The following is a 13,833-nucleotide window of genomic DNA, read 5'->3' as shown; positions in this document are numbered from 1 at the left end:
CGGCCCGGAGCGGGTCCGTACATCGCCCGGCGCGGCTTCATGGCCGTGGGACATTCCAGCGCCCGCCGGGGGCTCCAACTTTGTGACATTTAGACCGGGAGCGGGGCCGTACATCGTCCCGCGCGGCCTAAAATGGCCGTGGGACTCACCATCGACCGCCTGGGGCTTCGACATCGGGAGAGAAATGGAAAACAGGGGAGAGAAAAGACTTTGCCTTCCATCACAGTGGGTTCACTGTGATGGATGTTTTTGTAAATTGAATTGTGTGCATGTCTGTATGATATTGTCTTTGTTTGTATGGCTGTGGAAACGGAGTTTCGTTTGAGCCTCACTGAGGTTTAAATGACATGTAATAAATATTGATTGATTGATATTGATTGAAGGGTCGTCTCACTGGTCTTCTGTAGGCTGTGGGTTAACCCGGCGAGACCGGCAGAGTTGAGCTGGATTTAGCGCTGCTTCTATGCGCTGGCTGTGGGCCTGGGGGCGCCACTCCCGTCTGACTCCCGACATCTCTGGCCACCCCCGGACAGGGGAGGGGCACTTGGGAGGGGACGGGGATGGTCCTGTGGCGGTTCGACAGCGACTGCGATGCAGGAGACCCGGGATCGATCCTGGCTATGGATGAGGCGCAGGTCTGTGTCCATGGTGAGGCACGGCTGCTATGAGTGTTTTTTCGCTATTGACCCATGACCTGGGCATGCGCAGACAGCATACCGAACTCGATTATGGGGAGAGAGGAGGGGGGGTTGGCAGAGTAGGTTTGCTTTCTGTCTCCTAATACGTGTGCCTAGCACGTAGTAAAATTGCATTATTTAAAACAAAATTTAAATGTGACAATTTTTTTTAAATTCTGTAGAACCCATTGGAGAAGACCCCTTCTCCCACCAGGACGGAACAGGTAGATCCGATTCTCCAGGAGCTCCAAACACAATCATCATCTTCTCCTGCAACATCAGAAAATCCACCTGTGGTTCCAGTACATCTGCCAAGTCCACCAGCTGGTAATACCTTAAATCGTATTTGCAATCCTCACCTGGATAGAGATCTGTCGGTGCATTTCAGTGAACAAAGAGATTTTCCAACAAGAGTTTGCAAGGCTGGGGGAGCAGTCAAAATTGCATCTTAAAAATCACGATTGGAAATGTAATTTCCCTGCACCTATTATTAGGTACTTGTATTCCAGATGTATAAAGTATTGCTCATAAAAGGATTTGTCATTTATTTTGGAACTCTTTTAGATGTGGGATATGGGATTGATTACTTGATTACATAACATTGCAAAAGTTGGAATATTTTCCCACATTAAAATTCAAAGAAATAAATAACTCATGTGCAACAAATTTAATGATTTAAACAGAAGAGGACTATTTATTTTAATTTTAAAAGTGCAAATTTTCCCTTTTTAAGTTTGGTAACTGCTGTATTGTTAATATTATTCCCTTAGCCACCCCGGTGAGCAAAATGCAAAATGCCCAGCAAATTATTCATGAAATCTTGTTTGGAATTAAATATTTGATAATTATTTGTAATGGTTCACAGCCCCCATGATTTAACTGAGAGACTTGTTTATTTAAAGGAATAATGAATGTAGTTTATGTTGTTTGACAGGGAATTCATCACAGACGACCATTCCACCTGTAACTCCATCATCTGTAGTGACCTCCGGTCCAGCAGTATCACAGGCTCCAATGTCCTCGGTCCCAATGAAGCCACTCCGCGCTCCTTTCCCCGGACCTAATCTGCCACTCATGTCGGCACCTCAGCTTCCAATCCCATATGATCTGTTGTACCCTGGATTTGCCCTGAATGAAAGGGGGGAGAGTGCCCCACCAGTGCACCAACGCATTCATATGACAAAAGTGGAGCAGATCTTCCAGAGGGTAAATACTATTTTTTGAATACAGTATCAGTTTATTTTAACTGTCAGTATTACTGTGAATGATTCTGGTTCGTGTCATATAATTGTGTTTAAAAGTAAAAACTCGGCAGATGCTGGAAATACACGCCCGGTCAACAGTGCCTGAATGGAAGTGTTTTTGTTAACAAGGAAAAACAAGTCTCAAAATATCTATATTTAATAGTTTTATACTTAGAATTTGAAAAACCTCATGTTTCTACATTAGGTACCTTGAGCTGATTTGCTCATTGATGTTTGTTTTGGTGTATCTCTGTGTCCTTCTAGAAGCTTAATGCCTCGCTGTGCTTTGTATTCGTAAAAAAACTCGGCAATGTTAAATCTCATCTCTTCAGCAGTTATTTGACACAGCTGAAGCTCCGGCAACGATTCTTGTGGAATTCAATACGTAATGGCATGCAAGCTAAAAATGAATCTCATTCCTTCTGTCATTTGATCAATTTATCCATGCTATTAAAGTTTGTGAGCCATTATTTTGTGTAGCACGTAATTGAATGCCTTTTGAAAAATCAAATAATTATTATCTTTGGTTGCTCTTCATATATCCTGCTAGTTGGTTACTTATAAACAACGTCTTGGATGTGATGAATATATTTTCTGCTAAATTAAGTACATTTGATTCTACCTTTTAGAATAATTTCCACATAATGCGTAAAGTTAAGAGCTTGTTATGGTAGGTACTGAGTGCCCTTTTCCTGTTGGATCGTTTAGAATCAGTGGTCATAGAATGGCTTAAAGAGGTCAAACATTTTGTCTTATTTCTAAACATGCCTTCGGAGAATTGTGAACTTTTGAAATTGCTTGGATGTTCATGTTTGGGTATTCAGGACAGATTGATGGGTTTCTGAACCAACCCATTGGAAACCTTGGGTAGCTGCTGTGGTGGTCGGGTTTCGGTGGGGGTGGAACTGGTTTCAAAGTTTTGAGTTCTGCCTTGATAAGACTGCTTGCATCTTACATCCTGCTCCCCATGTTCTTGTTACATAACGGCAATGATTACCCACTTTGGATCAAATCAGGTCGGAAACAAAGTATTTCAGTGCTGATATACAGAGAGGGACCTTGCAGTGCAAGTTTATAGCTTCCAGTAAATGGTGGATAGTGTAGTGAATAAGGCATGCTTAGTGAATAAGGAATTGACATGCTTATCTTCATAGACAGAAGATAGGTCGAGATTAAATAGGTTGGGTATATTCTCACTGGAATTTAGAAAGCTCTGGGGTGTGCTTGTAGAAGATTATAAAATGATCAAGGGCATAGACAAGGTAGACAGTAAGGATATTGCTCCTTCGATGGGGAAGCTCAGAACCAGGGAGGTGCGGTTTTCATCGAGGATGGTGACTATATGGAAGAAGCTGTTGGAGGAGGTGCGCACAATGACAACATTTAAAAGGCATTTGGACAGAGACATGGAGAGGGGTACAGGCCTAAGGCAGGTAATGAGAATTACCATGGGGTACATTGGGGCACACAGGCCTTTTTCTGGGCTGTATTATAAATATTTGTATGTCAGACTTAAACATTAGAATGAATGGCCTTTCCCAGCAGCAGTAGCATTCAAAGGGCATCAGGGGGTTGGTCTGTGGGGCAGTGCTTTGAGCCCACAGCCTCAGACCCATTTTCACCTCTTCCTGCTTTATGTCGTGGCTGTAGCAACAGGTCCTCAGCAGACTGGAAATATACAGCAGCTATGTGAAGATTGGATAGGGGAAGGAATGAACTATGTGGGCTAGATCGGGGTTGATTTTCTAAGTGCCATTTAACCACATCATTCCATTATTTTGCAGACCCATTGACATACAGTGCCCTCAATAATGTTTTGGACAAAGACCCGTCAGTTATTTATTTGCCTCTGTACTCCACTATGTGAGATTTATAATAGAAAAAAAATCACTTGTGGTTAAAGTGCACATTGTCAGATTTTAATAAAGGTCATTTTTATACATTTTGGTTTCACCATGGAGAAATGACAGCTGTGTTTATACATAGTCCCCCCATTTCAGGGCACCATATTGTTTGGGATACAGCAATATCATGTAAATGAAAGTAGTCATGTTTAGTATTTTGTTGCATATCCTTTTCATGCAATGACTGCTTGAAGTCTGCAATTCATGGACATCACCAGTTGCTGGGTGTCTTCTCTGTTGATGCTCTGCCAGGCCTGTATTGCAGCCATCTTTAGCTTATGCTTGTTTTGGGGGCTAATCCCCTTCAGTTTTCTCTTCAGCATATAAAAGACATGATCAATTGGGTTCAGATCGGGTGATTGACTTGGCCACTCGAGAATTGACCGTTTTTTAGCTTTGTTTGTTTGTTGCTTTAGCAGTATGTTCAAAACCATTGTCTTGCTGTAGAATGAACCATCAGCCAATGAATTTTTAGGCATTTGTTTGAACTTGAGCATATAGGATGTGTCTATACACTTCAGAATTCATTATGCTACTACCACCAGCAGTTGTATCATCAATGAAGATAAGTGAGCCAGTATCTTCAGCAGCCATACACGCCCAGGCCATTACACCCCCACCACAGTGTTTCACAGATGAGGTGGTATGCTTTGGGTCTTGGGCAGTTCCTTCTCTCCTCCATACTTTGCTCTTGCCATCACTCTGATATGTTAATCTTCGTCTCATCTGTCCACAAGACCTTTTTCCAGAACTGTGGTTGCTCTTTTAAGTACTTCTTGGCAAACTGTGACCTGGTCATCCTATTTTTGCAGCTAACCAGTGGTTTGCATCTTGCAGTGTAGCCTCTGTATTTCTGTTCATGAAGTCTTCTGCGGACAGTGGTCATTGACAAATCCACACCTGACTCCTGAAGACTGTTTCTAATCTGTCAGACAAGTGTTTGTGGGGTTTTTCTTTATTATAGAGAGAATTCTTCTGTCATCAGCTGTGGAAGTTTTCCTTGGCCTGCCAGTCCCTTTGCGATTAGTAAGCTCACCAGTGTTCTCTTCCTTCATAATGATGTTCCAAACGGTTGATTTGGGTAAGCGTAAGGTTTGGCTGATGTCTCTAACAGTTTTATTCTTGTTTCTCAGTCTCATAATGGCTTATTTGACTTTCATTGGCACAACACTTGTCCTCATGTTGATAAACAGCAATAAAAGTTTCCAAAGGCGATGGAAAGACTGGAGGAAAGACCAGGTGCTGAGAGCTCTCTTAACATTATGGTGCCCTGAAAGGGGGGGAGGTCTATGTATAAACACAGCTATAATTTCTACATGGTGAAACCAATATGTATAAACATACCCTTTATTAAAATCTGACAATGTGCACTTTAACCACATGTGATTTTTTTCCTATTACAAATCTCAAATTGTGGAGTACAGAGGCAAATAAATAAATGACGGGTCTTTGTCCCAAACATTATGGAGGGCACTGTATGGGACCTTCCAATCTGCAGGAACTGTTTTCAATTACATTTTTAATTACAAAAACCTTTCAACTAATCAATTTTACTTAAAAAACTTTCTCATCTCATCAATCCTGATCAGTAGGCTCAGAAACCATTAAAAAAACATTTAACAGGACAGTCTTTTTGATGTTCTGTTTTAATACATTGCTGGAGGTTATTTGTATTTTTTTTAATACATTCTTCAAGACACTCAACTGTGGATGCTGTAATCTTGAGTAAACAAATAAATTGCTGGAGGAACTCAGTCTAGCAGGATCTGTGGAGGGAAACAGATAGATAATGTTTTGGGTCGGGATCATTCTTCAAAAAAATCTCTGGCTGATTCACTTTTTCCTTTCCTCAATCAATTTTTTGGCCATTCATTGGTTCTTAGAACACATAGTCCTCCATTTATTATCCTCAACGACATTGTAATGGGCCCGTCTCATGTACTGCCTTTTTCGTTGACTACCGGCATCCGTCATAGGTCGTTGCAGTTCGCCAAAAATTTTCACCATGTTGAAAATCCAGCGGCGATCCGGAAAGACGCTACGACTCTTTGGGCGACCGAGGAGACGACTCATGACCATAGAGGCGACGACACCCTGGCGACATGTCGCGGGGTGAAGCCTGTACGGTCGTGAGTAGTCGCCCAAAGAGTCGTACCTTATTCTGGTCACCGCAGGATTTTCAACATGTTGAAAATTTTCGCGACCAGCAACGACCCATGAGGGGGGCCAGCAGTCACCGAAAAAGTCGCGTAAGTGGGACAGGCTAATAAGCGTCTTCTATTACTGTTCCCATGGACTGTATATTTTTCAATTAGATTCACATTTATGAAATGTTCCTTTAAATATTTGCCGTTTATCAATCAGCAAATTTTACTTCCTCCTTTACTGTCGCCTTGCCTTAAAAACAATTACATGTGTGTTAAACGTTTGTTTACATTTCTAATTTCTGAGGGAATTTTGCCAGTGTTATATACTACAGTTTCAGGAACTTTTAACATTTATTAACATATGCAATGATAAAAGAATTTGATGGCCGCTCGCATTTAGAGGAAAAATATTTTTTCTTCTTCAGATAAAAGCATCCTGCGCTTTTTCTACAATCTTGGTGTTAAGGTAAGCCAGTTAATTGTGACTTCCATTCTCAGTACTAAAACATTATTAGCAATAGGAATCATGTTTCCTCTACACTTTCATTGCACTTAGTTCTGTGGATTAAATTAATTCCTGAATATTTGGTTGTTTAAAGCTACAAAATGTGTTTTGCAGTTTGTGATTATTGTACTCATCCACAGTCTAATCTTTTTTTTTACATGGCAAGAACTGCCATCACTGCTGCTCCCGTTTCTATGGTTAAATTTAGTTTTTTTTTTTTTAACCATATAACCATATAACAATTACAGCACGGAAACAGGCCATCTCGGCCCTACAAGTCCATGCCGAACAAATTTTTTTTCCCCTTAGTCCCACCTGTCTGCACTCATACCATAACCCTCCATTCCCTTCTCATCCATATGCCTATCCAATTTATTTTTAAATGATACCAATGAACCTGCCTCCACCACTTCCACTGGGAGCTCATTCCACACCGCCACCACTCTCTGCGTAAAGAAGTTCCCCCTCATATTACCCCTAAACTTCCGTCCCTTAATTCTGAAGTCATGTCCTCTTGTTTGAATCTTCCCTATTCTCAAAAGGGAAAAGCTTATCCACATCAACTCTGTCTATCCCTCTCATCATTTTAAAGACCTCTATCAAGTCCCCCCTTAACCTTCTGCGCTCCAGAGAATAAAGACCTAACTTATTCAACCTTTCTCTGTAACTTAGTTGTTGAAACCCAGGCAACATTCTAGTAAATCTCCTCTGTACTCTCTCTATTTTGTTGACATCCTTCCTATAATTGGGCGACCAAAATTGTACACCATACTCCAGATTTGGTCTCACCAATGCCTTGTACAATTTTAACATTACATCCCAGCTTTTGTGGGAGATCATTTGAAGTCCCATTTTATAAAATGTGAGAAGACATTTCATTTTTGTTATTTCTTAACCTCTACAGTGAAGAATGATAACTCTTGTTAGAAAGCATTCCTGCCAGTGTTGGTGACCCATTGCTCACAAGTGGCGATTCCTATGTGTGCCTCGTCATCACATGCTGGAAGCCATTCATTCACTGTGCAGCAAATCTGCTGTGTGCCTCGTCTGTCTCCATGCATTTATTAGTAAATGTAATTGGATAATAATGAGCAGCAGGACCTTGAACAACTTCCTCCTTGTATGCCTTGGGGAATGAGGTAATACTTTGGCTCATTAGTATCTCTCACATGTTGGAAGTTCCTTGATACCAGCTTGCAGTATAGGAATTGCTGTACCAGATGTCAGCGATTTATTATATCATGTCAGCGATTTGTGCTTTTTCATATCAAAACATTTTCTCTTTTTAGGCTTACAGTTTACCATGGTGGCCACCACATTCATATCTATATCCACTGACCCAGGCTTATTTGAAAAATTGTGGAATGTACCCTGGTTGTCATGCTCCAATATTCCCTGCAAATCCTCAGTTCCAGCCAATGGCTGGGCGTGTGCAGAATGACAATGCAGGCGGGCCATTACAAACATCAAATCCTCAGTTCCAGGCAATGGCTGGGCGTGTGCAGAATGACAATGTTGGAGCTCCGTTGCAAACAGCAAATCCTCAGGAAATCAACGCTCTTCCACAATCAGACGTTGGTGATGACAGCAACCATTCATTATCATCGCAATCAACTACTAGACAACTGCCTCACAAAAACAACTCTGTTTCAGTATCGGCAAACCCTGGACTACCCCCTCAAAATTTTAATCCTCATTTCCCAAGTCATTTTCCTCACTTTTTATCAGATGGAGCACAACTTTCTGGGTGGCCAGCACCTCCACCCTCAAGTTTAATTACCCAGAACCCGTACATGCATGCTTTCAGTTTTCATCCTATGTACATGACTGCACCGGGACAAGTATACCCAATACAAATAAATGGAGGGACCTCTGCCTGCATGGTTGATCAGAAGATTGGTGCACCAGATCAATGTGCACAGTTATCTGATAATGCTGCAAGTCTAAAATTAGAAGAAGCTGAGCGGCCACCACTAGAGTTCAGCCAGGCTGGAGAGTGTAGGCTTTCTCAGGTTCAGTCTGTCAAAGATCCTCAACTAGTTACTGAGACTGTTGGTAGCGTCGTAGACTTGTGTCCACCTGGTTCTGAGCAGCAATCGGCTCCTGACCCCCAGGAAGAATGTGTAAATCAAAACCCAGTCCTTGGAGAAATGAAACCAGAGAAAGCAAGCTTAATTTCTTCTGCAGGGCTTTACAGTGAAGATACAAGGAATATTCAGCCACAAGATTGTGCAAGTCATTCAGAAATTGATAGTCAGTTCTCAGAGGCAAAGTCCAACAGCGATTTAGCTTCTCAAAGCGCTGAAGAATCAAAAGTTGATACTGTTAAACAATCTGTGGCAGACACCTCCACAAATAAGAAATCCAGGAATAATTATAAAACACCCGACACCTTGTGCAACAAACATGCACAAATTCCCAAACGAACAAGAGGGATGAACTACAACATAAAGGATAGCCCTTCAGAAAATAATGCACTTCGAGGTACTCCATACTTCCATAGGAAAGGAGACAGGGAAATGAACAGGAAAGATAAATCAGGCAAGCAGTGGCCAAGAGATGCAAGTCACTTACATGATAGCAATATTGACAGGACCAGTCAAGCAGTCTCAAAAGGAGAGAGCAAACCACCTACTAAAGACCGATTTGTAGAACATATTAGTTTTGGTGGGCATGAAAACCTACGGATAAAAGTAGAAAACCGAAGGCACGATATGAGTGAGAACGCACCATGCGAAGAAACTTATCTTGTCAATAGGAGTGATGGTGATGCAAAACAGTTTCAGAATCAAGTGGTTGTGGAAGATGCCAGTGGTATAACGCATGAAGGAAAACGCAGTAGTTATAGAAAACAGAAATATAAAGATAGTGGGAAGTCTAATACTTATCCAAGAAAATGATACAAGATATAATTACTAATTTAACATTGCGATAACTGGAAAGGTTTTTGAGGGGATTTAACATGTTCTTAAGGGTCAGAGGGAGAGCACTGTATTCCTTTTTAGTACCACGCCTGTCTTTACCCTGCATATTGGTCTTCTATCTAATTGCTATTTGAAATTCATGTGAAATGTTTATTCATTACTCTTTCAGCAGTCGCTGCTCTTAATCTTTTGATCATTTTGTCGCAGTTTAAATCTGTGTCCTTGTTACCGATTCATTTCCTGTAGAAACTGATATGAAATACTTCATGATTTTGAACACAGTACCTCGATTAGATTTCCCATATTGTAAATGACCACTGAGGCTCCACAAGGGTCTGTACCGATGATGCAACTGTTGCAATATAAATTAATGCCAGATCATACTATATAGTGCCAAGTACGCAAGGATGGCAAGAAGAAGTTTGTAATATTGTAAGTAGAATTAATATTATAGTTATGGCATAAAATTACAAAGATCGGGTATCAGATAGATTTCAACCCAAAAGAAAAATAATCTGTATTGTCTCAGAATAGGTTAGGATTTAAATGATTTGGAGATTTATGTATTAGTAAAATGTAGCAGTAATATTTTCTCACATTAGGTGATGTTTCTCACATAAGTAATGTTTTCTCACATTAGGGATGGAATATACATTTTGAATGTCACTGTTGAATATTCCCCATTACATCACGTATTTTCCAGGGATAGAAGGGTCTCATTTGAGTGTGGCACAGGGTTCAATAGTAAATTGAGCAGTACAAAGGTTGGATTAAATTAAGTGATCACATTAACCATTGTTTCCAGGTATGGGTTCCAAGATTTTATAATTAAGATCTTAAAATAAGATTGATAGGTTTGATCGAAACATTTTGATGGATGGGTGTAGGGTGAGGTGTTAAATCCAACAGCAGGACATTGAGGGTATACATTAAATATACCTAGGAGTGTGTGTGGAAATCTTCCACAATAAGCCATATGCCAACACCATTAGTAATTGAGGCTGAGATGATTTTTATCCTCTTCATCTTAACTAGATATTGTGTGAAGGCCTCCTACGCTTATTTCATGTTTCCCAGCCTTCTCTGCTCTCAGGATTTGGGACATTAAGCAAATCATGATCTGCCCTCTAGAAAGTCTGAAAAAGGGTCCTGAACGGAAACGTCATCTATCCATTTTCTCCAGTAATGCTGCCTGGCCTCCTGAGTTGCTCCAGCACTTTCTATCTGTATTTAATAGAATTACTTACCTCTTGAGATTAACCTTCCACTACTTATGGTTCCGTTGATTTTCCTTAGCCATTGTTTTGAAGCTAAGACCTCATGAACTATAAACCTTTAAGTTTTTTTTCCCATCTTCGCACCATAAAAGTGTAGTAGATTTTTAACTTTCCCCATAATTGGAGGATTTTTGTGCCCGTTGTACAGAATTCTGCATGCAACCTTTTCCAATGGTTGTATTAATTCTTTTTGCCAAATCATCTTTTCAGCACTTCCTTATGCCTTTACATTGGGACGCCAAAGTCTACCTCAGTTAGCTTAGTATTGCTTAATGGCGCATATCTTCCTGACAATTATTGATCATTGTCTTGACCTAACAGCCTACAAATGTTATGGTATTCCTGTCAAACATGAACCCCCCCCCAGTTTTACCAACTGTTTCTTAAATACACGAGTACATCTACCATATTTAACTGGACTGAAGAAGGGTCCTGACCTAAAATATCACCAATCCATATTCTCCACAGATGTTGCCTGACCCACTGCGTTACCCCAGCATTTTGTCCTTTACTACCTTCATCAGTTATTTCAGCCTCAGTTTAAGGGACAGATGTGACATGAAACACATGATTAAGGTAATCAAAATACAGATTTTGTCTTTTACACAACACATGCCCCAGTGACGTTTACTGTTATTTTTGTTGCGATTCTCAAGCCTCATGGTGGCAAGGTTTTTATAAATTTGGGTAGTCAGCCAGGAAGTGTTCATTCTCTGACGCTTTACAATTGATGTGAAAGTTAAAACCTTCAAATGACCTTCAATTACACAGAGTCAGTTCAGGAATGAAAAGTTAAAACATTTACACTAGATTGTAAAGCAAATATTTGCAGGGAAAGATTTCAATCACAGAACATTGTATTTTATGAGTTCACCGTGAGCTAGCAGTAATCTCCATCTCACAACACTGCAAAAGGAGACTAGGTTCCTTTTACAAGTGTCTTTGGCCCAGTGATGAATTTTAATTATTTGTTTTATGACTACAGGGCTAAGTGGTTGTAATTATATTCAATGTATAGGCACTAACCCAGTCTGCATATTTAAACAATCAAATATATATCACAGGTTGCCATTTTCTCCTTTATACCTTTGCTGTACTGCCCCACGGACAAGGTACAATCATGCACCTTCGAGAAAATCTTAATTATTCAACTGTGGCACACTTTGGCCCTGCATCATCCTCTAAATATTATCATGCTGCAATTTGTAGTCATTTGTTCTTTATATTTCTAAGTGACTGTACCTTAATTAAGGCTATGTTAAATATGACTAAATTTGTCTGTGCATTTCCAAAACCAGAATTTTTAATTTGTTCTATAATTGCATAGCATTACAGTGAATGTTCTATTTTTTAATGACAGAAGATGCTAACATAGTTACTGTAAATTTTTGGCAGGGATTAAATTGCACTGGCAATAATACATGGTGAAAATATATACCGATGGGAGTCAATATGTTTCAATTATGATAACTATTACTTTTATTGTGGGAACACATCCAAATAATACACTTCTGGGCACAACGACAGACTTGTGGACAGTATATGCATGACTTATTTCAGTTTGGCATAGGTATAAACAAAAACAAACTTTTATCCTTTATTTATTGACCAGTTTTCAGTTGGAGATGTGTTAGCTTCATAATACCTAACCATGATACATTGTTTGCTATGAAATGCAAAAGGGAATATAATATATTCCAGATTGGATTTTTTTGTATATTTCAAACCATATTTTGAATGTGCAATTGTGTAAATACTTCATTTTGTATTCTTGATGTGTGAAGAATTTGAAACTAGTGCCTTGCATAATAAAATATCTGCCTTGTAACAATACCTGATGTTTATCTTTGATACAACAATGGAGGGAAGCAAACTCTAAAGTACAAGATAGACCCAAAAAGCTGGAGTAACTAACTCAGCGGGATAGGCAGCATCTCTGGAGAAAAGGAATGGGTGACGTTTTGGGTCGAGACCTTCCTCAGCCTGGTTAGGTATAGCGGAAACCAAAGACATAGACGGTGATGTGGAGAGATAAAGAACAATGAATGAAAGATATGCAAAAAAGTAACTGATAAAGGAAACGGGTCATTGTAAGCTGTTTGTAGGGTGAAAATGAGAAGCTAGTGCGACTTGGGGGGAGGGGATAGAGAGAGAGGGAAGGCCGGGGCCACCTGAAGTGAGATAAATCAATATTCATACCACTGGGCTGTAAGCTGCCCAAAGCAAAATATGACGTTGTTCCTCCAATTTGCGTTTAGCCTCACTCTGACAATGGAGACCTAGGACAGAAAGGTCTGCGGAGGAATGGGAAGGAGAATTGAAGTGTCCAGCAACCGGGAGATCAGGTTGGTTCAGGTGGTCTGGGCGAAGGTGTTCTGCGAAACGATCGCCCAGTCTGCGTTTGGTCTCGCCGATGTATAAGAGTCCACATCTTGAACGGATACAGTAGATGAGGTGAACCTCTGCCTATGCTGAAAGGACTGTCGGGGTCCCAGGACAGAGTCGAGGGAGGTAGTATGATGAGGTATGTTGCATCTTCTGCGGTTGCAGGGGAAGGCACCTTGGGAAGGGGTGGTTTGGGTGGGAAGGGATGAGTTAACCAGGGGGTTGCGGAGGGAATCTCTGCGGAAAGGGGTGGAAATGGGAAAATGTGGATCACATAATCCTCAAATTTCTGCCAACCAAATGGATCTAATGATTGTGCAAAAGTAATGTTCCTTGTTAATTCATTAATTGCAAAACAAAGCCAATACTTCAATGACTACACAGTAACATGTCTGAATTTACTGTGGAGATGTATACAATTTAAGTTATTTTGAAACTAAAGTGAATAGTCATAGGACTTTACAGTGTAAATCTGGAGATTTATCTACATAAGCCCTCTGCAAGAACTTTAAATGCATTGTGACATGTTGATGGTTACATCGAATTACGTACTACGAGTTTTCTGGGACAAAAATGGCTCTTTTTTTTATACAATACTCATTTCTTTTATAACATAGCTTCATCCATGACCTCCATTCGTCAGGGCTTGTTGGAGATCTAAGAAATGCTTTTCTGAAAACAAGCTTCCTCAAATCTCCAACTATCTTTCTAAATTGAAAACAGCAAAGCAACCCGGCCCATACAAAGAAAAATAAGACCATACCTCAATC

General features: G+C 40.3%; 1 protein-coding gene across 1 annotated transcript in view; it reads left to right on the top strand.

Moving 5' to 3' along the window:
• LOC129703611 (OTU domain-containing protein 4-like) overlaps positions 1-12,511 on the top strand; it is a 66,040-nt gene extending 53,529 nt beyond the window's left edge. Inside the window, 5 exon segments of the mRNA XM_055646214.1 lie at positions 860-1,004; positions 1,612-1,832; positions 1,835-1,883; positions 6,398-6,438; positions 7,767-12,511. Of these exon segments, the coding sequence (XP_055502189.1) occupies positions 860-1,004; positions 1,612-1,832; positions 1,835-1,883; positions 6,398-6,438; positions 7,767-9,377 (2,067 nt within the window). The 3' untranslated portion in view covers positions 9,378-12,511.
• Positions 12,512-13,833: the final 1,322 nt, after the last annotated feature.

This window comes from Leucoraja erinacea, chromosome 1, assembly GCF_028641065.1.
Source record: "Leucoraja erinacea ecotype New England chromosome 1, Leri_hhj_1, whole genome shotgun sequence".
Taxonomy (NCBI): Eukaryota; Metazoa; Chordata; class Chondrichthyes; order Rajiformes; family Rajidae; genus Leucoraja; species Leucoraja erinaceus.
Note: the sequence above shows the minus strand (reverse complement) of the source record. Positions and strands in the feature narration are given on the sequence as shown.